Here is a 22917-nt window from a genome sequence, read left to right as displayed (position 1 = left end):
CTGGTTTCTAAACACCATTCTTCACTAGAGAACCAGGACTCCTCGGAAAAATGGCTGATTCTTTGCCAAGGGTAGGGAAAGCACAAGCAGCCTGGAATATCTTATGCCAGAGAACCAGAAATTGCTCAAATAATAATGGGAACATGTCAACTTTTTGTAAAGTGTTCTCCTGTTTTAAATCTTTTAAAATGTGCTAAATGTTCTTTCCTAATTATTTTATCAAGTGTATTGCCTCTTTTTATAGCTTCAATTAAATTGGTTTTATGACTTAAAAAAAAAAAAAAAAGGACATAAAAGCCATCTACAAGGAATTTCCACTGGCCAAATCTAGAAAAATCTTGAGGGTCAAAGTAATGCGAATAATAGATTTTTGCCCAATGAACAAAGTGGAAATAATGAGTGTGTATTATATGACATAAATTGAAAGCTTGATGAGAAACAAGGTAGTACTTGGAAACTACATCACACAACATTTAGTCACAAGCATGAAAGAATGGCTTTGCAGTGAGAAGATGGACAGAAACCACTTCATCAATGATCTAAGTACAGCTGTCCCTCAGCTTCCACAGTTATTAGTGCCAGCAATGCCCTCAGACATCAAAATCCACAGATGCTCAATATGACATAATGTTTGCATATTACCTGCATATAATCTACCCACATCCTCCCCGATACTGTAAATCACCTCGTTATAATACCTAATAAAATACAATGTAAATACTAGGTAAATAGTTGTAAACACAACATAAATGCTATGTAACTAGTTTCCTGTTGCAAGGCAAATTCAAGTTTTGCTATTTGGAAGCTTCTGCACATCTTTTTTCTTTTTTTCTATTTTCTATCCTTGGTTGATTGAATCTGAGAATCTGAAAACCACCAATATGGCAGGCCAACAGTAAACACTATCAGAAAAAGGGCGAACTGTAACCAGTAACTTGTGATAGGATGCAGTAAGAACACAGTATCACTTCTGCAACGGTCTGTCAAAGATTCATAACCTGATTCTCATCGTGTAGAAATATCAGACAAAACACACCATAATAGATGTTGTACAAAACTAGCCTATGATCTTCGAAAGTGTCATGGCTATAAAAGTCAACGTTAATATGAAGACTTTTTCCAGTCTGAAGCATACTAAAGACCCATGATAGCAAAAGGCGGGGAATCGGGAATTCCCTGGCAGTCCAGTGGTTAGGATTCATTACTTTCACTGCTGGGAGCCTGGGTTCAATCCCTAGTCAGGGAACTAAGATCCCACAAGTGGTGCAGTACAACCAAAAAAATAAAAGCAAGGCGTGATTCTGACTGGATCCTTTTGCTACAAAGAACATTACTGCTACAATAAGCAAACTTGAATAGAATAAACGTCCAGAATTAGGTGGTCATAATGTGTCAGTGCTAATTTCCTGATTTTAATGGTTGTATTTGAAGCTATGTAGGAGCGTGTCCTTTGAAGGAAATACACACTAAAGTACTCAGAGGTGATGGGGCATCATGTTATCAACTTACACACAAACCTGAGGAATCAGGAAGAAAACAATTCCGTGTGCTTTACTTGTAACTTCTCTATACATTTGAGACTATTCAAAATACTTAAAATTAGAAGGATATAAAAAGGATGAAAGAAAATTTCAAGACAATTCTTACCTATATGCCTGGATCAATGAAGATCAAAATGATGTCACTGAGTTATACTCATTGAGTGTGTTTCTTATCACTAACAAAGGATTCACCAATAACCAAATTTGCTTCAGTGTTTCTCTTTTGCATTAGTCTATTCTTATTGATATGTTTTTAGTGACTTTTCAATTTCTTGACATAAAGGCTATCTCTTAAAGAATAATATACTAATTCAGAAATCTTCAGTAACTCTTAAAATTAACTTACTCAGAATATATTCATGAAGTATTTTTTCCTTTCTGAAAATTTTTTTCAGTAATACAATTTTCTTGTGTGAACTGGTACACTTAGACAAAGGGTTACACAATTCCTATTTAGAAAAATTTATTGAACATTATTCCTGCATCACAGTTATTGAAAGAAAAACTTAATTTTCCCTGAAGGCACCCTGTCATTTTACATGATCTATACCCTAAAACTTTTTGTATTAAAAATACAGGCTAAATATGAAATTAGTAAAGTGCAGCATATAAAATGTCATGCTGAGCAAAAACAAGTCCAAAAGAAAAGTTACCATGTATCAATAGAATAGTTCCCACAGTATTTAAGATGTTTCCTATGTAAATCATATTTGAATGCAATTTTTAGAACCATATTTAAATGTATTTTGCAATTTGTTAACTAGGCATCCACATTTTTCTTCCACCACATAATCTGTTATCTGATTAAGTTGGCAATATCTGCTAGGATCCACAAAATGCAGCAAGAAGATCACAGTTATTTCTCAAGATTCGAGAAATCTGGTCCACCTTTAGTGTAGTTTCCTGAGATTTCTGCTCCACTGAAGTCAAAACCAGGATTCTAAAAGACATGAAAAAAAAGAAAATTCAGATAAAATTAAAAGGAAAAATATAAATAAGCCAAAAAGATAATGGTAAAAAGATATAAACTGGCAACTGACAAAAAACAAAATATATTAACAAATGGCCAATAAACATGAAAAGATATCAAATCTCACTGTAATCGCCAAAATGGAACCTAAAACTATGAGATATTTTTTTCAATTTTCATATTTACAAACATTTAGAAGATTGGTATGCATGTTATAATGTTCACAAGTGTATGGGCAAACATTCTTTACCATCAGTGTGTAAAGATTTTAATAATTAGCATTTTTTGAGAGCTTACTATAGGCCAGGCAGGGTTCTAAGAGGTGTGTATATATATATATACATTAAAATATTCAATTCTTATAACAGTCTTAAAGAGTAAGTACTACCTCTGGCTTCAGTCATTTTAGAGGCATTTCATTTATTCAACAAACATATATTAAGTTGCTACTGTATAGAAGACACCATGAAAGGCATGCAGAATTTAAGAGTGAACGAAATAGGCAAAGATCCCTGTTCTGGTGGATATTGTAACAGGAGGACAAATAATAAACCCTAAGCTACCTGGTGCAGGGGCCAGCCCACTTTTTTGTAAAGAGCCAAGTAGTAAATTATCAATACTTTAAGCATAGACGGCCATATAGTCTTGGTCATGGCCAAGACTTAATTCTGCTGCTATATAAAAGACACTACACAAACAAATGAGCACAGCTGTGTTCAGGTAAAACATTCCTTCAAAAGCAGGCAATGGGCTGGATTTGACTGCTGGCTATAGTTTGTCAGCCCCATGATGCAGTGTATTGAGAGTCGGTAAGTTATAGAAAAGAAAAAAAGACGTAGGGTAAAGTAAGGAAAATGAGGAAATTAGAATATTTAAATAGGATCATCAAAGTATGCTTCATTGAGAAATTACTGGAAAACAGTGAAGAAATCAGGTAAACTTTGGAAGAAGAGCACTGCAGTCAAAAGGACAGAAAAGGAATGGTCAGGCATGTTTGATAAAAGGCAAAAATGCCAGCATGGCTAGAGCAGAATGAATGAGGGGGCAGCAATAAGACAGGAGATCAGAGACGTCATGGAGGACCAGATCAGTCTGGGCCTTGTAAAGGACTTTGTTTTTCACTTGAGTGAGAGTTCTGAGAAGTAATACTGTCTGATTTGCATTTTAAAAGGACTGCTCTAGTTGCTATTTTCAGAAGACTGAAGCTTGGCAAGGGTAGAAGTAAAAAGAACAATTAAAAGGTCATTAAGGAGCACTTTCCTGGTGGTACAATGGATAAAAATCTGCCTGCCAATGCAGGGTTCACAAGTTCAATCCCTGGTCTGGGAAGATTCCACATGCCAAGAAGCAGTTGAGGCCATGTTCTAGAGCCAGGAAGCCGCAGCTATTGAGCCCATGGGCCACAACTACTGAAGCCTACACACTCTAGGGCCTTCGAGTCACAACTAATGAGGTCTTGTGCTGCAACAACTGAAGCCCGTGCATCTAGAGCCTGCGCTCTGCAACAAGAGAAGCCACCGCAATGAGAAGCTAGAGCATCGCAACTAGAGAGTAGCCCCTGCTTTCTGAAACTAAAGAAAGCTCGTGTGCAGCAATGAAGACCCAGTTCAAGCTAAAAAAAAGCAGGATCGGGGGAAGGTCATTAGACTAACCTAAGCAAGACTTTAGTGGTGGTCCAGGTGAGTGGTAGTAGAATGGTGGTGATGAGTACTCAAATTCTAAACATATCTAGAAGGCCGTGACAGTAAGGTTTCCTGACAAGCAGGGTGTGACAGAAAGAGAGGAATGGAGGATGATTTCCCATTTCTTCCATCTGAACAACCAGTTTCCATCAGGTGAGATGAGAAGGCCAGAGGTATAACAAATGTGGGAGGGAAATTAGGGAGTTCACTTGGATGTGCTGAGTTGGATGTGTCTATTAAACAGCCAAGATGTTACTTAAACAGCTGGATACGCAGTTCCAACATTGTGTAAAAAGTTTAGGCTAGAGACATACATTTGGGAATCATCATCATTTATATAGAAATTATCTATCAAAACTTTAACAGTGCTTTGATCCAATAATTCTTCTAGATAGCTATCTTAAAGGAAAATCTGAGTATTTTCAGAGGTGAAAGCACAAACTTTGTTTGAAATAGACACAGAGAAATCTAAATCTCATCAAAGAGGAACAGCTAAGTAAAAACAATACACTCAAGCTAGGAAACACTCTAAAGCAATTAAAAGGAACAAATTTTATCCACATGTACTAGTAGGGAAAGAGACCTAAGACATTATTAAATGAAAAAGCAACATGACGATACATACTATGTGATCCTCCACTTATGTTAAAAAAACAAAACAATAAATTCAATGTATTGAGATGAGAATGAGACAGAGATACAGAATGGGAGATACTAAAGGGCCTTTCACTTTTTTACATGATATGTGTACTGAGAGAATTTTTATCAGTTTATTCATAAACTACTGATGCAAACTAAATAAAGGTGATGCAGATAAATTCCTCTGGGGCAGCAGGGGTGGGATGGTGAAGGTTAAATCCCTACATAGAAAGGCCAGTCAGCTTTCTAACCATTAAACTGAAAAAATTTGTCTGAAAAATGTTAGCAATTTTTTAAAATGACGTTTGAGTTTTGATTTCAAGTAATAATCATTCCATGAGTTTAAGATGTTTAACCACACATATTCATCAATCGATCTGACTTACTTCTTTCTGGAATCTCTCTAATGTAAGTTTTCTCTGCATTTGGTCTTGCACCCAAGGGTCAGCTGCATAATCAGATTCTAGAAGAGAAGTCCAACAATTTGCTGCATCTCTCTTTGTCTTTGTAAGAACAATACGGACCATTTTTCTATCCTCTAAACAAAAAAAAAAAAAATCACAAAGAAATCAAAGTTCATCATTAATTTATATTTTCAGAAACCTAATTAGGAAATGTTGACATACAATGGTTTTCAATACATTCCTTTTACTATAGCTTACAAAGTTGCAAATCTACAGCAGGGGGAAACATACTAATTTCCAAGACAAAATTAACTTTTAAAGAGATTCTAAGAAACGTAATAGATTACCCTTACCCAGAGTCCATGTCCCTTCATCCGCTATTGTAGAGTCAAAGAGTTTGCCCTGAAAAATAAACATATGAGGTACTAAAAATAAAAAAATTCCATTAATTTTCATAAAGTTTTCATGGTTTAAGACTTCCCTTATTTCCTATCTAATCTACATATAATTACTTAATTTGTTTAGAGTAGGGACAACAAATTTTCTACCATTTTAACACATTGCTAGGTGGCCAACCCTAAGTTCCTGCCTAGCAAGTGAAACAGAACCTAGTTTACACTATGGACTATATACTACAGTAAAGAACACAGAGCGCTCTACAAAAAGATCAGGGTTCCTTAATTTTCAGAAGATGAAGAAATACTACTGATTGGTCAAATGTGATGTTAACATCTGAAGTGTGGTAACTTTACCAATTATAATAAACTACAAAAAGAGCTCTCCTGCAGATATTAAGGAAAAATGATATCTTAATATAAACTTAAAAAAAAACCGTTCAATCTCTTTGTAAGGCAATTTAGCATTAAAAGAAAAAAAAATTAAAGCACACACATCCGTATATACGTGTGATGTCAGATGAGTTGTAACTGATTTTTCAGAAACTCTTGTTTTAAGAAAGAACTAAATAAAATGTAAGTTTAAAAGGGATTGCACCTGCTCAAATCCAATTTGATTTGTTGCTACTTACCAAATTTTAGCTTTAGGAAATGAAATTAACATGTGACATTAAAAAAAGAAAACAGTCTTTTCATATGTCAATAAGGGGGAGATTGGGGAGTGAATACTACTTGTATAAATGTACCTAAAATCCTAGAGACAGAGTTTTTGCCAAATTCCCTAGGTTACTGCAATTATTAAAGTAAATTTGAAATGTAATTTGAAATCACCATTCAGTAAATTATGAATAGCACAACTATTCAGAAAGGTCATCAAGAGCCAAGCTGACATAAATCAGTGTCTTTCACATAAATCTTCCTATTTTGAGACACACAAAACACTTTCATATTAAGATAATAACAGCAACATGTAGTGTAAGCTTATTACATATTAGTTACTACCTACTCCAAGCTCTTCATTCATAGATACCATGCTACGTTTAAAACAATCCTACGAGAAAGGTACTATAATTATCCCACTTTGGGGATGAAGGCTTAGACAATGAATAATCTCTTGCCCAAGGTTACAAAACTGGGAAAACGGCAAAGCCAGGTATACTCCCAAGCAGTCTCCTTTCACCATTACACAACACTGCCATCAAATATCTTGGGCTTCTAATCTGAGAAAGAATTCTAACTTCAAGTTAATTGAATTTAACTACAAATTTTAACAAGAAAGGGGTCCCAGACCCAAAGGGTACTGATGAGAATAAAAGGGATATCCATTACTTTCTTCACAACTTCTTGACCACCGGCTTAAACACTCCACAAACTTACAGAATTTTTCCAATTTTAGATGAGAAAATAAATCAACGGACATCACCTCCGAATCCTCAACCCAACATCTTTATTTTCGTTTTTCATTTCCTATAACCTCCTATATATTTATTGATTTAATTATGCCTCCCTGAGTAAGGATACAGAATCTGGCTCGTTCACCGCGGTCCTCCCAGCACCAAGATCAGTGCCTGGAGGTACAGATATCAAAAATATTTGTTTTCCTTCAACGATCTAGTTAGGCAGTTCTCAGTGAAGACCCGCAGAGGAGTTTCATCTGGCTTGCAAACAAAGCAAGGTAAACGGGCTACTCATTCCAACCTCAAACAACGAACGGCCCTGAGGTCAGGGGCTCCGACCAGACCAAAATCAGGGCAGTCTTATTCATCCTTCGGCCAGCCAGAGAGGCCCAAGGGCCTTCCAGCAATCTTTCCACGGAAACCATGAACTTGAGGACTCGGGAATTTGGGGAGGCCGGGAAGAAACTGAGCACAAGCCCCGACCTAGCCGCTACCTTGAGGATCTCGCGGCCACCCACGGCCAGCGCCACATGCCGGCTCTGCAGGCCGCACTGGATATCCTGGGCGCGAGTGCCTGGCGGCACCTGAACTTCAATGAACACCTCCTCCAAGGTCTGGTACCACTGGCCCCACGGCGTTCCGCACGGAACCACCCCACTGCGCTCCTCAAACGGGGCTGACATACTCCAGTCGCCTCCCGGCCGCGGTGGCACCGAGCAAGCGGAGTTCACGCCCGGAATCCCCGCCTCCGGCCACACCCCGGCTGTCTCCGCTCCGGTCACTGCACATGCGCAGAAATGTAACCTGCGGTCTCTGCTTATCTGCGCGTTTCCCTTTCAGTTGGCCATTGAGGACGCTGGCAGGACCCAGGTTTAAGGAACTGAAATCCAGAAAAGTTCGCATCCAAGGAACGATGGAAGAGGGGTGGACCCAGAGAAGTTAGAATTCACTACACTGCCACCAATATGACGTCAAAAGCGACGGAAAACTCTCTAGTGCTAACTGCGCTTGCGCAAACGCGGCTAGTGCGTAGTTACAATTGAGTAACGCCAGTACTGATTGGGCCAGTGAGGAAAGAGCGGACAGTAGTAGCCTCCTATTGGATGGTGACCTAAACAAGTCACGTAATTGAACGCAGCGAGAGCCGAGGAGCATGCTCTTTGGCCTTTGGCGTTCCGATTGGCTGACGTCGGTGGGCGGGGGTTAAGCGGGGCGATTTGAATTTGAAGCCAACAGGCCTAAACAACCCGCAGTATAGTAGCCGCAGACCAGTAGAGACCTTCGGTTTTGTGGAGCTGGTCGTCAGCATGTCCTTCCCTAAGGCGCCCCTGAAACGATTCAATGACCCTTCTGGTGCGTACGGGGAAAAGTGCTGGGGGACAGGATATGCTCTCACGCCCCTTGTCCTTCTTGGGTTCCCTTCATCAAATAAGAGGCGATTTTTACGGCTGGGATGGGGCTCATTAAATTGATCCATTTTCCTGAAACACATGCTAAGCTTTTACTCCTTGCCAAGCACTATTCAGGTTGAGCATATAACAGTGAGCGAAGCAAAGTCTCTGCTCGGTGGAGTTTAATTTAGTTGGAGAATGCAGCCAATATACAATTAGTGCTGTGGAGAAGCTAAAGCCAAGGGAAGGGGATAGGAATTAGGAAGCATTGGTAGCTGTTGATCAAGTCCGTAGTCCTCACTTGTATGTATGTGTGTGTATATACACATACATATATTTTACTGTTGCTTTTGGTGTGGACTTGTGAATTTCTTTTGAATGTCCCATTCAGGCATAAAAGAAGAAAGATTGGTAAAGGCAGTTTATAGGTATAAAATTATGGCAGTAGCACTTACTGAAAACATTATAGATGAAGTAAAGGGAGCAATTCCCCCAAATCCGTAATATTCATTATTTTATCCATAAAAGAATGGAGACTTATATTTGCTCACTGTTATACAACCAAACTGGCAGAACAGGGGCCTGAAACCAGGCCTGCATGAATCCATCCTGTGTTCCTGAGCAGTTAGGGATGCTAACTGTATTCAGGGACTGTGCTAAGGTCTTCCCTACTGGGTCTGGTTTATTCTTTCCAACAGCCAGGTGAGGCAAGAAGAATTGTTTTCATTTTACAGATGAGGAAACTAAGGGGGTTCTAACTACTGAGCAGCCTGCAAGTGACAGGGCTTAACATCACAGCTCGTGATTTATCCATTATAATGTATACTTTTTAAGTCTTTCATTACATCTTAATTTCTGTCAGCTAACATACAAACTGAAATGAGCATCACTCTGCTCACAAAGGAAGGCCAGTGAAGAATTGGATCAACACAAGCTTATTTTTTAACTAAAGACTCAAGGACCATATAATTTCTCAGACATTCAAAGAACTACTCTAAGTTCTGTCATTGTGTCCTTTTGGGAGGTTTGTTTATTCTGTAATAGATTGAACTGGTTTTGACAATTACATAAAACTTCAGGCTTACAGCTTTATTAATAATAAGTGATCATTTATTTGATGCTTAGTGTGTGTATGAGGCACTGTAGTGATTTCTTATGTTACTGCAGTAATCCAAACAACCAAAGTGTGAGGTAGATACTATTTTTTTATCCCTGTTTCATGAATGAAGAACAGTCTCAAATAAAAATAGCTTTCCAAGGGTCTTAAAGTTAGACTGGAAAAGGAGAGAGTATGATGTTCCTATCCATCATCTTCTCCCTTTGACTATAAAGTACCTGGCCCATACTATTGTCTATTGATTGGCAGACAAATCTGGATTTGAACCCTAATCTAGCTGATTATTATACGAAACTCTTTTCCCAATCCTACATCCCCAGTGACTTTCTGTTTTTTCTGCCACACTACCAAACTCTACCCTGACCTAAATACTGAGGGTAGGGACGTGATTGAGACTGTCCCTAACTTCAAGCAGTTTTGTCTAAGGTGGGAGATGGATAAGTACATTAGTATAGGCCATTACAAAACTGCGAGAAGTTCTGTGATAGGAATAGTACATGCAAGCTGCTATGGAATGGAGAGTTCTAGCTTGATGTGGGCATTTGGAGAAAATGTAAGAGGTGACATCCAGACTGAGATCTAAAGTAATTGAGCCAGATCTCAAGTCAGCTTTGCATAAGTACATGGAAATTCCTTTGATTTGAGACTCTAGTTACATGAGGTTATACAGCATAAATTGCTGGAACATAGAAATACAGTCTCATGTAGTTTGTACCTTGGGTAACATGGCTTTATAGATTTTCTGATGTATTGATATTAGACACAGATGGATCATCACTAAATCTTTATTCCAAGCTAAATCTTCAGGGCTAGACATTTTTAGTAGCATCATTTCTAAAATCTCAGTGACTCTCTTTGAGTAGATTTGATTCCAAGTATTTTATTTCTTAATTCAGTTCTTACTAATAGCTGTGTTGCTTGTTCTGACATATTCATTTCAAGACTGGACATGCCCATCCCAAGATTGTCTTTGTTGTTTTGCTAAGTTGTCTGTGTTCCCTTGACCCAGCTGAAATAAAGATCATTTGGGAAGATTACGATACTGTTCTTCACAGACAGGCCTACTTTATAATATCAGATGTGCTAATTTTACATTTAAAACAAAGCATTTTTTAAAAAATGTATGAGTATAATTGATTTACAATGTTGTGTTAGTCTCTGGTGTACAGCATAGAGATTCAATTATACATACATTCATAGGTTTTCAGATTCTTTTCCTACATAGATTATTACAGAATATTGAGTAGAGTTTCCTGTGCTATATAGTAGGTCTTTGTTGGGTATCTGTTTTACATATAGTAGTATGTGTATGTTAATCCCAAACTTCTAATTTATCCCTCCTTTCCACGTTTCCCCTTTGGTACATGTTTGTTTTTGAAATCTGTTTCTGTTTTGTGAATATGTTAAGTTTATGTCATTTTTCTAATTAGAAAAGAAGAAATTTATTAATGGTATTTTTACATTTATGTTACTTTACTATTACTTTTTTAAATTGAAGTATAGTTGATTTACAATATTGTGTTAGTTTTATGTGTACAGAAAAGTGACTCAATTATTTTTTTTCTGGATTATTTTCTATTATAGGTTATTATAAGATAGTGAATATAATTCCCTGTGCTGTACAGTAAATCCTTGTTGTTTATCTGTTGTATGTCTAGTGGTTTGTATGTATTAGTCCCATACTTATAATTTATCCCTCTCCCTCCTACCCTTTTGTAATCATGTTTTTTTTTTTTATGTCTGTGAATCTGTTTCTGCTTTGCATATGGATTCATTTGTATTAATTTTTAGATTCCACATATAAATGATATCATATGATGTTTGTAAAACATGTTAACATGTTAAGTCACATCAAATGAGATTTTAATGTTTTATTTTTCTTCTAGGATGTGCACCATCCCCAGGTGCTTATGATGTTAAAACTTCAGAAGTATTGAAAGGACCAGTATCCTTTCAGAAGTCACAAAGATTTAAAAAGCAAAAAGGTAATGGATCCCAAAATAGAATAATGGTTATATGATCTTGTAAATTTTGAAGTTAAGGATAACATTATTTAAATTTAAAGATGTTATAACATTTCTAAAATTGTGAAGCTACAACTATATTTAAGTTTTTTTAATTGATAGATTTACAAAAGGGTCAACTTCTGAATAACACTTTCATCATTACACTGTCATATAACCAGAAAAGTTAAGTAAGACATTCACACAGACATGTAGTTTTCCTTTTGGTGATTACATTAATCCTATCTTGGAGAATATTAGAGGAAATATTAGGAAAATCAAGAAAGTGTTAAAATATGTAAAGAAGTGTGGCATTTGTGCAACTAATTACTTGAAAATGTACAATCAAGAAAAGAATAATTTTATATTGCTTCACTAATAGTTGCTATAGGGAATTTGGGAATGGGTATTTTGTCTGTGCTTCAAACGTGTAAGCACCAAACATGATCTGTACAATTCATTTTACAGCAGAATCACAGCAAAATCTTAACGTTGACAAAGATACTACCTTGCCTGTTTCAGCAAGAAAAGTCAAGACTTCAGGATTAAAGGTGAGGTGACCTTATAGTCTAGCTGGTTTATCAACTGTATCCTAAAAACATTTCTGAAAGGTATTGAATTTGACTAGAATGAGTTCAGTTTGTAAATTAAGGTAATCAAAAAGTCTGTAAATAAGTAAAACATTATCATTGGAACTCTAGTAAGTTTTACCTATCAGCCTATGTCATTACCAAATATACTGTGTTTAAATGTATCCTTAGTTCAGAATTACAAAGTGGTCTCCACTTCTCAGTCATTTCTATAGATAGATAAGCTTTATAATACCAGTGAACCCTTAAAAATTATGTAATGCTTTGATTTTTTTGAGTTATCATCATTTGACTTTACAAAGTAAGGGAAGGGTAAATATTGATGAAGGAAAAGAAAAAACCATTCTAATGTCTACAAGGGGTTTGCCACTCAGAAACTGTCACGGAGTGGCAGAAGATTAATCCTTAATATCTTTATGTTAGGACTTGTGCAGGAGTGTACTATTACTGTTTCCGTTAGTTCATAAAGCAAGTTGTACTTTCTTAAGGAGTTGTACAACTTGATGTTTTAATGTGAAAAAGATTCAGAGTTGGGAAAGAGTTCCCAAGCTCTTTGGTTAGAAAATCAAAGCTCTAAGTTAAGCTTATTCTTGTTCATTCATTTAGCAGTTACCTAAATCTCTTATTCTATTAAAAAAAAAAAAAAACCTGTGGTTGTCCAGTATGAAAGTGATAAGCCACATGTAGCTACTCAGCACTTGAAAAATTGGATTTTTATCATTAATTTTAATTAATGTGTCATTAAAAACTGATACTCAGTTCACTTGTTGTAATTCTTAAGTGTTTTTGGAATAACTTGGATATGTGAATCTACTTTTTCATCTCTGTGTTTTGTGAAGTCTAAATATAGTTAGATATTAGAAATATCAACAGAATCAAGTATCAGTTTCTAACTACACAATTAATTAAAATTAAATAATAATAAAATTAGCCACCACTAAAGACCCTGCATGCCACGACTAAGACTCGGCACAGCCAAATAAAGTAAATATTTTTAAAATAAATAAATATAGTTAGATATTTCTATTGAAAATTTAGCAGTTGAATTGAGATGTACTATCAGTTTAAAATGGGCTTTCCTAGTGGCTCAGTGGTAAAGAATCCACCTGCCAATGCAGGAGACACGGATTTGATGCCTGGATCGGGAAGATCCCCTGGAGAAGGAAATGCAACCCACTCCAGTATTCTTTCCTGAGAAATCCCATGGACAGAGGAGCCTGGCGGGCTACAGTTCATGGAATCACAAAAGACTACTTAAGGGCACTACTTAGCCCCTAAACAATAATATAAGTATAAAATATACAGCAAATTTTGACGACTTAGTACCAAAAGTATAAAATATCTTGCTAATAATTTTATACTAATGACATGTTGAAATATATACTTTTGATATTTTGGGTAAAGTGAAATGTATTATTAAAATTTTTACTTTTTGAATATGGCTATCAGAAAATTTGAAAATATATGCACGGCTTGCATTATATCTTTATGGGCAGTACTGATATAAAGATCCTTTTCTTGGAAATTGATGTAAATTTCTTGACTTGAATTTCTTGGAGAAACAGTTCTGAAATTTTAAATTAATTATAGAATTCACAAACCAAAACTAAATTACATACAAGTTTGTGTAAAACTCCTATATAATAGGCCTTCAAGGAAGGCCTATTTTGTTTTCTTGATCTTCCTAGAAAATGCCATCAGGTGGAAAATTAAACATGTGACAGGCCATCTGCCACATTAGAAATATATAAAATACATTTTGTTCAAGATGTTTATGACTTTTCTTCATCTGTAGATGGATAAGATAGATATTCTGTTTTTGGCCATTATCTCACAAAGACTGGTGAATGTAAAAATAAAGTGTAAAAACCACATCTTACTGAGGATAAAGGTGATGAGTAGATTAGAATCAGTTTGTACTATTTCAGTTTTTCTTCATGTCTTTGCATTTGTACTATTTTTTGTATTTGGGATCTAGATTTAAGTTGATATCTCTTTTTAAGAGTCTTTTTTTCTTCTGAGACAGTATAATTAAATACTCAAAATGTATTATTTAACATTAGAAAAGAAGATCTGTTATTTTCACTGAACTTGTTAGCAAAAGTCTAATCTGTTAGGCTAAAAACATTCACACCTGAAATATTTTAAGATTTGAAGAAACTTTTCCTTCATTGGCTAGATAAATCACCTACAAAATATTTACTAGACTTAATGAAATGTTTAAAATAGAAATTAATCTTTTGGAATGCTTAATCTTTCCTGATAACTAAAGATCAAAATTGGCTATGATATTTGTGGCACTTAAAGTTGATTGTCACTGTTCTTTGATTTTTAAATAGAAGGAATCTCAGAAGAATGATAAAGATTTGAAGATGTTGGAAAAAGAGGTGAGCAATACTTTTAAGTTACTGAAAAACATAGAGTCAGGAGACAAGGATTCTGTTGCTGTTTGAGGTGTCAGATAGTGAAATACATGTACCATCCAGACTGGTACCCACAGGGTAACCAACCCTTGGCTTGGATGCCACATTGTAGACCTTGATTGTCAATGTAGTATACAGTTAGCATACTAAGGGAGGGATATAAGATCATCTATGTCATGAAAAACTGATAAGTAAAACTCAATATTTTAGTTTGTATGTGGATCAATATTTACCTTTCCTCATAGCATACACTATTCCTATATGCTAATCTCTGTGTTAAAACAATAACTACCTAGAGAATTGCTTGGTGAGCATGAAATCCTAGAACGTTAGTTGAGTTGCAGTGGAGTTGTGCTAACTTAATGCATCTCTGCGCTAAGGTATATCCTTCCTCAAGGATAAAATGACCAACTGCATGTGTACTGCCTGATATGGTAGCCATTCACCACATGTGACTATTTAAATAAAATTAAGAATTCAGTTCCACTAGTCGCACTTTACCTGCTCAGTAGGCACTTGTGGAGAGTGGCTACCACACTGAACAGTGCATTTCCACCATAGAGGAAATCTTTTTTGAGCAAAACTAACCTGAAAAACCTGCTTACTTTTTTTTTTTTTAATGTATATGTATATGTGTGTGTGTGTGTATGGATGAGTATAATTGCTTTGCAATGTTGTGTTAATTTCTTCTGTACAACAGTGAATCAGCTATATGTAAACACATGTCTCCTCCCTCTTGAGGTTCCCTCCCATCCCACCTCTCTAGATCATCACAGAGCACTGAGCTGAACTCTCTGCTATAGAGCAGCTTCACTTCAGCTATTTATAAAAAACCTGTTCACTTCTGTAAGCAGGGCCAGGCAGGTCACAGCCAGCTTTGCTTTTTTGGCAGTCTTTTTTCTACATTTCCACTACTGACCAACTCTTTCTGGTAGACATATTAAAACTTTCCATTGATTACAGTTAACTGTTGGCTTAGGCCAGGAATATGTCAAGATAACTTTGAAAATCTCTGGCCTTGTTTCTCTGATCCTGTTTTTAAATCTCTTTTAATAACATTAGCTATCATTTTATTGAGGACACATGCCTGTGATGTAGGGGTAAATACTTAGAGATCTAATAACTAAGTGTCTCTGGAGATAGCTGATGAGGGAGTGGCAGTTCCAGAGTTAGAACTAATCATTTGTATCAGTTACTTAATCTTTTAGTAAGAATTTTTTTACAAGTACTGCTGTAGATTATTTAACGCCCCCCCCCAAGTATTTGTTGTTTGTTTGACTAATTTGAATTGAATATCAATATTTAATTTAAAAGTAAAATTTCATGGAAAACAAACTCAGATTTCTGACTACTGTTGCGGAATAAGAAGATCTGACAGGACAATTTCTGTGTTCCCCTCCAGGGCAGCAATCTACTAGGCTTGTGCAGGGTTGCCTTCTTTTTTTTAATTATATTTTTTAAATGACATATAATTGACTTAAGCAATGTTGTACAAATCTCTACAGTACGGTAAAGTGACTCAGTTTTACACATATAAATGTTCTTTTTTTTACATTTTTTTTTTTAATATTCTTTTCCATTGTGGTTTATCCCAGGAGATGATACAGTTCCCTGTGCTATACAATAGGACATTGTTGTGTATCCATTCTAAAAGTAATAGGTTGCATCTACCTGGGTTGCCTTCTTTAGACGTCGCATTTGCTGTCAGTCCTCACCTGGCTCTCTTATATTGTCTACTTGGTCATGTAGGCATTTGAGTTTACAAACCCTTCTTTATACTTCTTTAACTGAAAAAAGTGTGATGTAGATAGTCTTAAATGTTCTTTTTTCTGCTTTGTAGTACTATGCTATGAACATTGATTGTAAACCAATAATGTAAGAATAAAGAATTAACAGTTGGGAATCTTAAATCTCGTTCAGTTCCTGGCATCTAGTTCACAGCCATATATGTAAGTGGTGCTTGATGTATTTTTAGTTAAGTATTATTGGCTTAGAATGCTGAGATAAGTTTGAACACAAAGCCAGTAGGAGTAGAGAATGCTTTTCATGTGACTTAATATAGCTGTGATTTCTTGATACTTTTATACCAAGCACAAAGTCTATTTTGAAGTGAAGTGAAAGTGTCTGACTCTTTGCGACCCCATGGACTTTACAGTGCATGGAATTCTCTAGGCCAGAATACTGGAGTGGGTAGCCTTTCCCTTCTCCAGCGGATTTTCCCAACCCAGGGATCGAACCTAGGTCTCCCGCATTGCAGGCGGATTCTTTACCAGCTGAGCCACAAGGGAAACCCAGGAATACTGGAGTGGGTAGCCTATCCCTTCTCCATCGGATCTTCCTGACTCAGGAATCAAACTGGGGTCTCCTGCAATGGCAGGTGGACTCTTTACCAACTGAGCTATCAGGGAAGCCATGGAGTATATTGTGGTAAATGTTTTATGTGCACTAGAAAATAATGTAAATGCACTTGTTGGTTGTAGTGGTCTATATACATCAATTAGTTCAAATCATTTAATAGTTTTTTTCAAATCTATTATTTGTACTGATATTTTTGGGTGTTTATTAGTTATGAGAAAGGTATTTTTAGACTTCCAGCTCTGTGGATTAATCTTTTTAATTCTGTCAGTTTTGACTTTGTATATTTGTTACAATATTACTTTGTTGTGCATGAAAAATTTAAGATTATGTCTTCTCTTGAAATCACCTTTTAACCATAAAATTTCTTTGTTACTAGTAATAATGTTTGCCTTAAGTCTGCTTTGTATAATATTAACATAGCCATGCCAGCTTTCATTTATCTAATATTTACATGGTAAACCTTTTCTATTCCCTTTATTGTCAGTCTATCAGTCCTTATATTTAAGTGCATATTTTATAAACATCTGAGATCATTTCCTTCAGCCTGAAGAATTTCCTTTAATATTTCTTGTGCAGTTCTACTGTTGACAAATATTCTCAGCTCTCTTTTGTTTTTTCCCTCTGAAAAATGTCTGTATATCACCTTCATATTTAAGGGCTGTTTTCATTGGGGATAGAATTTTATATTGGCAGATTTTCCCATACATTTTAAACATTTCATTATCTTCTGGCTTCCACATTTCCTATTGACAAATATGTGTTTTTTATTTTGGTTTTGGTTTTTACCGATTAGTCATCAGGTATGATGGCTTGCTAATGCCTACCACACCCTACCCAGAAGCCCTGTTCTATTTTCCCAGAAATAAAGGTATTTAGCATTTTAAGCTGTAATTTGAATTCCTATGATTAGAACTAGAGAAAAGAAGAACTTTTATAGGTAGCAATGCCTTAAAAGTAAATAAACAGTATAATTACACCTAGAAGTTTATGGCAATTTGAATTTTCTGTTCTTAAAATGCTTACAGATTTTCAAGATGTGTCATAAAGTAAATATGATTGCTCAAACAGCTAAGACTATTGAAGAACATCATATCACAATCAGAGGTTTTTCTAGAATTTTCATGTTTTGAATATCATGAGCACCTAGTACTGGAGGAAAGCGTGGAGACTCCCTGTAGTGTTCTTGCTTGGAGAATCCCCATGGACAGAGGAGCCTGGCGGGCTGCTGTCCGTGGGGTCACAGAGAGTTGTGCATAGCTGAGTGACCACGCACAGCACAGTACAGCTTCTAGTACCGTATTGGCAGGAATACATGAGGTATTCATTTCATCTCCTTGTTCCCGTCAGATCCGCATTCTTGTGCAGGAGCGTGGGGCTCAGGACAGGAGGATCCAGGATCTGGAAGCTGAGTTGGAGAAGATGGAAGCAAAGCTAAACGCTGCCGTCAGGGAAAAAACATCTCTGTCTGCAAGTAACGCTTCACTGGAAAAACAGCTTCTTGAATTAACCAGGACTAATGAGCTCCTAAAATCTAAGGTATTTGAACCTCATAATCTTTACAATTGAATAAAAAACAATTATGTTTTTTTCCTCATAGAGCTGTCTGGGAATTTTAGGCCTAGTTTAGTCATTTAACTTCAATAAATGTACTTTAAATATTAAGCCACTCCCAATAGGAATTATTATTGCATCTTGCTTATTATGGTGCCTGGCACATAAGAGGATATAAACAATCATTTACTTTTTAACATCTGACATTTTCTCACCCTCCTTCAAAGTCACTCCCAATTAATAAGACCACTAATAACGTTGCAGAGTTTACATCTAGAAGTATCTTTAAAGATCTTTCTCTACAATAAATAATAGCATGTTAGCAGGCCTCTGTCTTAAATCTCTTTGGGAATGCAGTAGAAAATGAATAAATGTGTGGACTAAATGTGCTCAGTAGATAAATTGTGTTTATCAATATTAATAAACTAATAGATCTTAAAGGACTTAACATGGTCATCCTGCTTTTTATAGAAGTGGAAGGAAGCTGTAAATCACCATTCAGCTTAATAAGAATCAATTATTCAGGGCCTGTAATGTGCTGGGCTTTTGCTTAGAAAGGAAGTAGGGATGCATAAGAATTAAGCATGGGCAAGACAGCAGATTCCTGAGCCTCACTTAGGGAGATGATCATTTATTAGGCCTGTGATGGACCCTATAGCCTGCATATTTCAAAGTAGATGAGACAATGCAAATGCATTTTGTTAAGCAAACACACTTGAATTAATCAATTTTTACAGGCAAAGCTCTGCAAAAATCTTGTTTTAGAGCCACACAGTAGGTTTCCCAGCATATACAGATAAATTATCACTGAAGCTGATTTCAAAAGTAGACCAGAAAGTCACATGAAGGAAAAGGAGGGACAAGAATAGAAATAGCATAAAGCCCGTAATCCGGCTGTGGGTTAAGGATACTTTTCTCTACCAAAGTATGTTGTAAGCAAATAGTAGTCCCTATAATAGATAATCAATACTTAAGTGATTTTTACACAACTGTAGTAGAAAATATTTCTCAATTTTTTATGTATTTGCTATACTCAGTTTTCTGAAGATAATAACCAGAAGAATTTGAGAATTCTAAGCCTTGAGTTGATGAAACTGAGAAACAAAAGAGAAACCAAGATGAGGGTGAGTAATACCTTAGGTAAGTTTGCTGGGACTGGGGATCTGAACAAGTTCTGGTTTCCTAAAACAGATATTTCTGTTGTGTAGAGCATGGTGGCTAAACAAGAAGGCATGGAGGTGAAGCTGCAGCTCACCCAGAAGAACCTCGTGGAGTCTCAGGAGAAAATAGTAGAACTTGAAGGGAAACTGTGAGTGACTAAAAGAAAAAGAGGTTACATTGTGTAACCAGTTTTGTATTTGGCTTTCTTGGCTAGTTATTACTCCATACTCATCTCATTGCCTGCCTCCACTTGCCCTATTTCTCTTCCTAAGTAACAGCTGAACCCTAATCGTTCCCTAACATTTTATGCTGAAAAGAAATATGAATGTATTATGTTTGTACATCTTCTGTATCAGTGTTGAGGAAAGGCACAGAATCTTATGGCGGTTTAATGAGACCGAAACTGAGAAGCATTAATACAGGAAGCTATGATTAATTTACAATCCTAGATTTCTTTTAGTTACTCAACTGTAATTTGCATACAATAACATGCACAGATCGTAAGTATTCATTTTAGTGACTTGACAATTGTGTGCTCCTATGTAACCACCCAAACAAGATAGAGAACACTGTCGTTCCCTCAGAAAGTCCCCTCGTGCTCCTTCCTGCTCCCTGTTCCTCCCTACAGTTCCCGCCCCCCCCACCCCTACAACCACTTCCTGACTTCCAGCATCATAATTTGACTTTTTTGGGACATTTATCATCACATGCATGCATACATGTGTATATGTGGCTTTTTTTTTTTTCCTGGACATGCTGCGCGTCTTGCAGGCTCTTAGTTCCCTGACCAGGTCTCAAACCCATGAGCTTTGCGTTGAAAGTGCAGAGTCGAGATTCATCCATATTGTTGTGTGTATTATATGTTTCTTTCATTTCTGAGTAGTGTTCCACTATACGAATATACCTCCATTTGTTTATTACTCTCCTATTGATCAATACTTGGGTTTCCAATTTTTGACTATTGTCAATAAAACTACTATCTATGCCTTTTTGTAGACATAGGTTTTTGTTTCTCTGAGTAAATATCTAGGAGTGGAATTTCAGGGTCATAGTGTTGTGTACATATAATGTTTTTTACATTGTTTGTTTTGTTGTTTGTTTATTTATTTATTTGGCTGTGCCATGTCTTGGTTGTAGCATGCAGGGTCTTTAGTTGTGGCCTGTGGGATCTAACCTGGGCCAGGGATTGAACTTGGGCCTTCTTTATTGGGAGCATGGAGTCTTAGCCACTGGATCACCAGGGAAGTCCCCATGTAATGCTTTTTTTTTTTTTTTTTTTTTAGTTCTACCACTTTATTGCTACCAACCCATTTCCCTCCACCCTTGTGCACACATGCTCAGTCATGTAATCCCATGGACTTCAGCCCGCCAGACTCCTCTGTCCATGGACTTTTCCAGGCAAGAATACTGGAGTGGGTTGCCATTTCCTTCTCCCCATGTAATGCTTTTTTAAAAGCTCAAAGTGAAAAAAAAAAAAGCTCAAAGTGTTTATACAATTTTACACTTCCACTTCATAATGCATGATGGTTCTATTCATTCCATATCCTCACCGATATTTGTCCTGGAGGCAGGCACAGCAACCCACTCCAGTATTCTTGCCTGGAGAATCCCATGGACAGAGGAGCCTGGTGGGCTGTATAGGGTTGCAGAGTCAGACACGACTGAATCGACTTAACAGTCATATACACACTGATACCTGATGTTGTCAGCCTGTTTGATTTCAGCCTCTCTAGTGGATGTAAAGTAGTATATCATCTATGTTTTTAATTTGTTGCTATTAATGTCAAACATCTTTTTATGTGCTTATTGACCATTCATATGCATCCTTTCATAAGATATCTACTAAAGTCCCTTGCCCCATTCTCAATAAGTAACTGAATAAAAGGCAGCCTGGAAGAAAGGCTTTAAAGCACACAAAATTCTATTTTATATGTGTGGTGGGTGGGAATTCTAAGAAAGCTACAGGAAAAGTGTTATCTAATACACTCAGAGTGTTACAGATCTATAACTATATACAAACTATCATTATCATAATTCTTTTGTCAGAATATATTTGGAAAGCTTTATCACTTAAAAAAAAAAAAACTTGAACCTTCTACTTGCATAAATTGTCAACGTGAGAGGTCACACAAATTAGTGGTTAGGAGTTTAGAACCTAGAGTCAGCCTGCCTGAGAGAACAGTATCTGGTACAGAGTAAGCATTATTCTGGTACAGAGTAAGCTGTACTCTGTACCAGAGATGCTTACTCTGGTACAGAGTAAGTATGATTATTGTGTATATTAATGTATGCTTTTAATTTTTTTTTTTTAGTGTTTCAATAGAGAAAGAAAAGATTGATGAAAAATCTGAAACAGAAAAACTCTTAGAATACATCGAAGAAATAAGGTAACATGAAGAGTAGTTTTTGGACTTTGTTTTATTGAAGTGTGATGAATACATAATTTTCATCTCTTTTCATTTAATGTTTCCTCTACTTAAATAGATGTGCTCTTCAACATAATTTGTTTTAATGCAGTTGTGCATCAGATCAAGTGGAAAAATACAAGCTAGATATTGCCCAGTTAGAAGAAAATCTGAAAGAGAAGAATCATGAAGTTTTAAGCCTTAAGCAGTCTCTTGAGGAAAATAGTGCTATATTGTCTAAACAAGTAGAAGACTTGAATGCTAAATGCCAGGTGCTTGAAGAAGAAAAAGGTATTCTACTGTTTTTAGTACTATTTTCTTTAGATAAATACTACCTATGATAGTTTTTAAAAGTATTGATATAGCAACTTTTTAAATAATGACATAAACAATAATGAAAATTTTGTTCTGTGCATGGGAATTTTTATCTTTTATGATATTTGTTATCTGTTTATTTTAATATATTGCTTGTCTTGATTGAAATATATGCAATTGACCTCATTGGGTGGCCATTTAAAATTGGTAGATACATAGAGCGAGGTTTGAGGATTTTATTATATAACATATATACTGTTTTATATGTAGTAATAATAGGAACTTCAGAATTTTTTTTCCCTCTTTGGAAGTACTTGACCTCTGTGTGTGTGTGTGTGTGTTACTCAGTCATGTCTGACTCTTTGTGACCCCGTGGACTATAGCTCATCAGGCTTCTCTGTCCATGGAATTCTCCAAGCAAGAATATTTGAGTGGATTGCCATTCCCTTCTTCAGGGGACCTTCCCAACCCAGGGATTGAACCTGGGTCTCCCGCATTGTGGGCAAATTCTTTACGCTCTGAACCACCATGGGAATCTGGGTTTTTCAAAGGTAATATTAGTATCTAACTACAGC

At 36.2% G+C, this 22917-nt stretch overlaps 2 protein-coding genes across 4 annotated transcripts in view; one reads left to right on the top strand and one right to left on the bottom strand.

Annotated features, from left to right (window-relative positions):
* Positions 1-203: 203 nt before the first annotated feature.
* Positions 204-8011, bottom strand: NUDCD2 (NudC domain containing 2). 2 transcript variants are annotated; one of them, XM_043464777.1, is made up of 4 exons: positions 7523-8011; positions 5590-5638; positions 5219-5295; positions 204-2481 (listed from the first exon to the last, which is right to left on the bottom strand). In XM_043464777.1, exons 1-4 carry the CDS (start codon positions 7709-7711, stop codon positions 2398-2400), a joined length of 399 nt encoding a protein of 132 aa, XP_043320712.1. In that variant the 5' UTR covers positions 7712-8011; the 3' UTR covers positions 204-2397. The 2 variants fall into 2 exon arrangements, with proteins under 2 accessions (XP_043320712.1, XP_043320711.1); XM_043464776.1 differs by having other exon boundaries at positions 5219-5370; positions 7523-8003.
* A 215-nt stretch (positions 8012-8226) lies between these two features.
* Positions 8227-22917, top strand: part of HMMR (hyaluronan mediated motility receptor) — a 38759-nt gene continuing 24068 nt past the window's right edge. The window contains exons 1-9 of one of the 2 annotated variants that reach the window (XM_043464772.1): positions 8227-8381; positions 11423-11521; positions 12011-12090; positions 14469-14516; positions 18258-18446; positions 19499-19585; positions 19670-19770; positions 21935-22009; positions 22140-22318. In XM_043464772.1, the coding sequence (XP_043320707.1) occupies positions 8336-8381; positions 11423-11521; positions 12011-12090; positions 14469-14516; positions 18258-18446; positions 19499-19585; positions 19670-19770; positions 21935-22009; positions 22140-22318 (904 nt within the window). In that variant the 5' untranslated portion in view covers positions 8227-8335. Of the gene's footprint in view, positions 8382-11422; positions 11522-12007; positions 12091-14468; positions 14517-18257; positions 18447-19498; positions 19586-19669; positions 19771-21934; positions 22010-22139; positions 22319-22917 lie in introns of both variants that reach the window. The other variant, XM_043464771.1, reaches the window with a different exon arrangement.

This window comes from Cervus canadensis, chromosome 4, assembly GCF_019320065.1.
Source record: "Cervus canadensis isolate Bull #8, Minnesota chromosome 4, ASM1932006v1, whole genome shotgun sequence".
In the NCBI taxonomy this organism is placed as follows: domain Eukaryota; kingdom Metazoa; phylum Chordata; class Mammalia; order Artiodactyla; family Cervidae; genus Cervus; species Cervus canadensis.
Note: the sequence above shows the minus strand (reverse complement) of the source record. Positions and strands in the feature narration are given on the sequence as shown.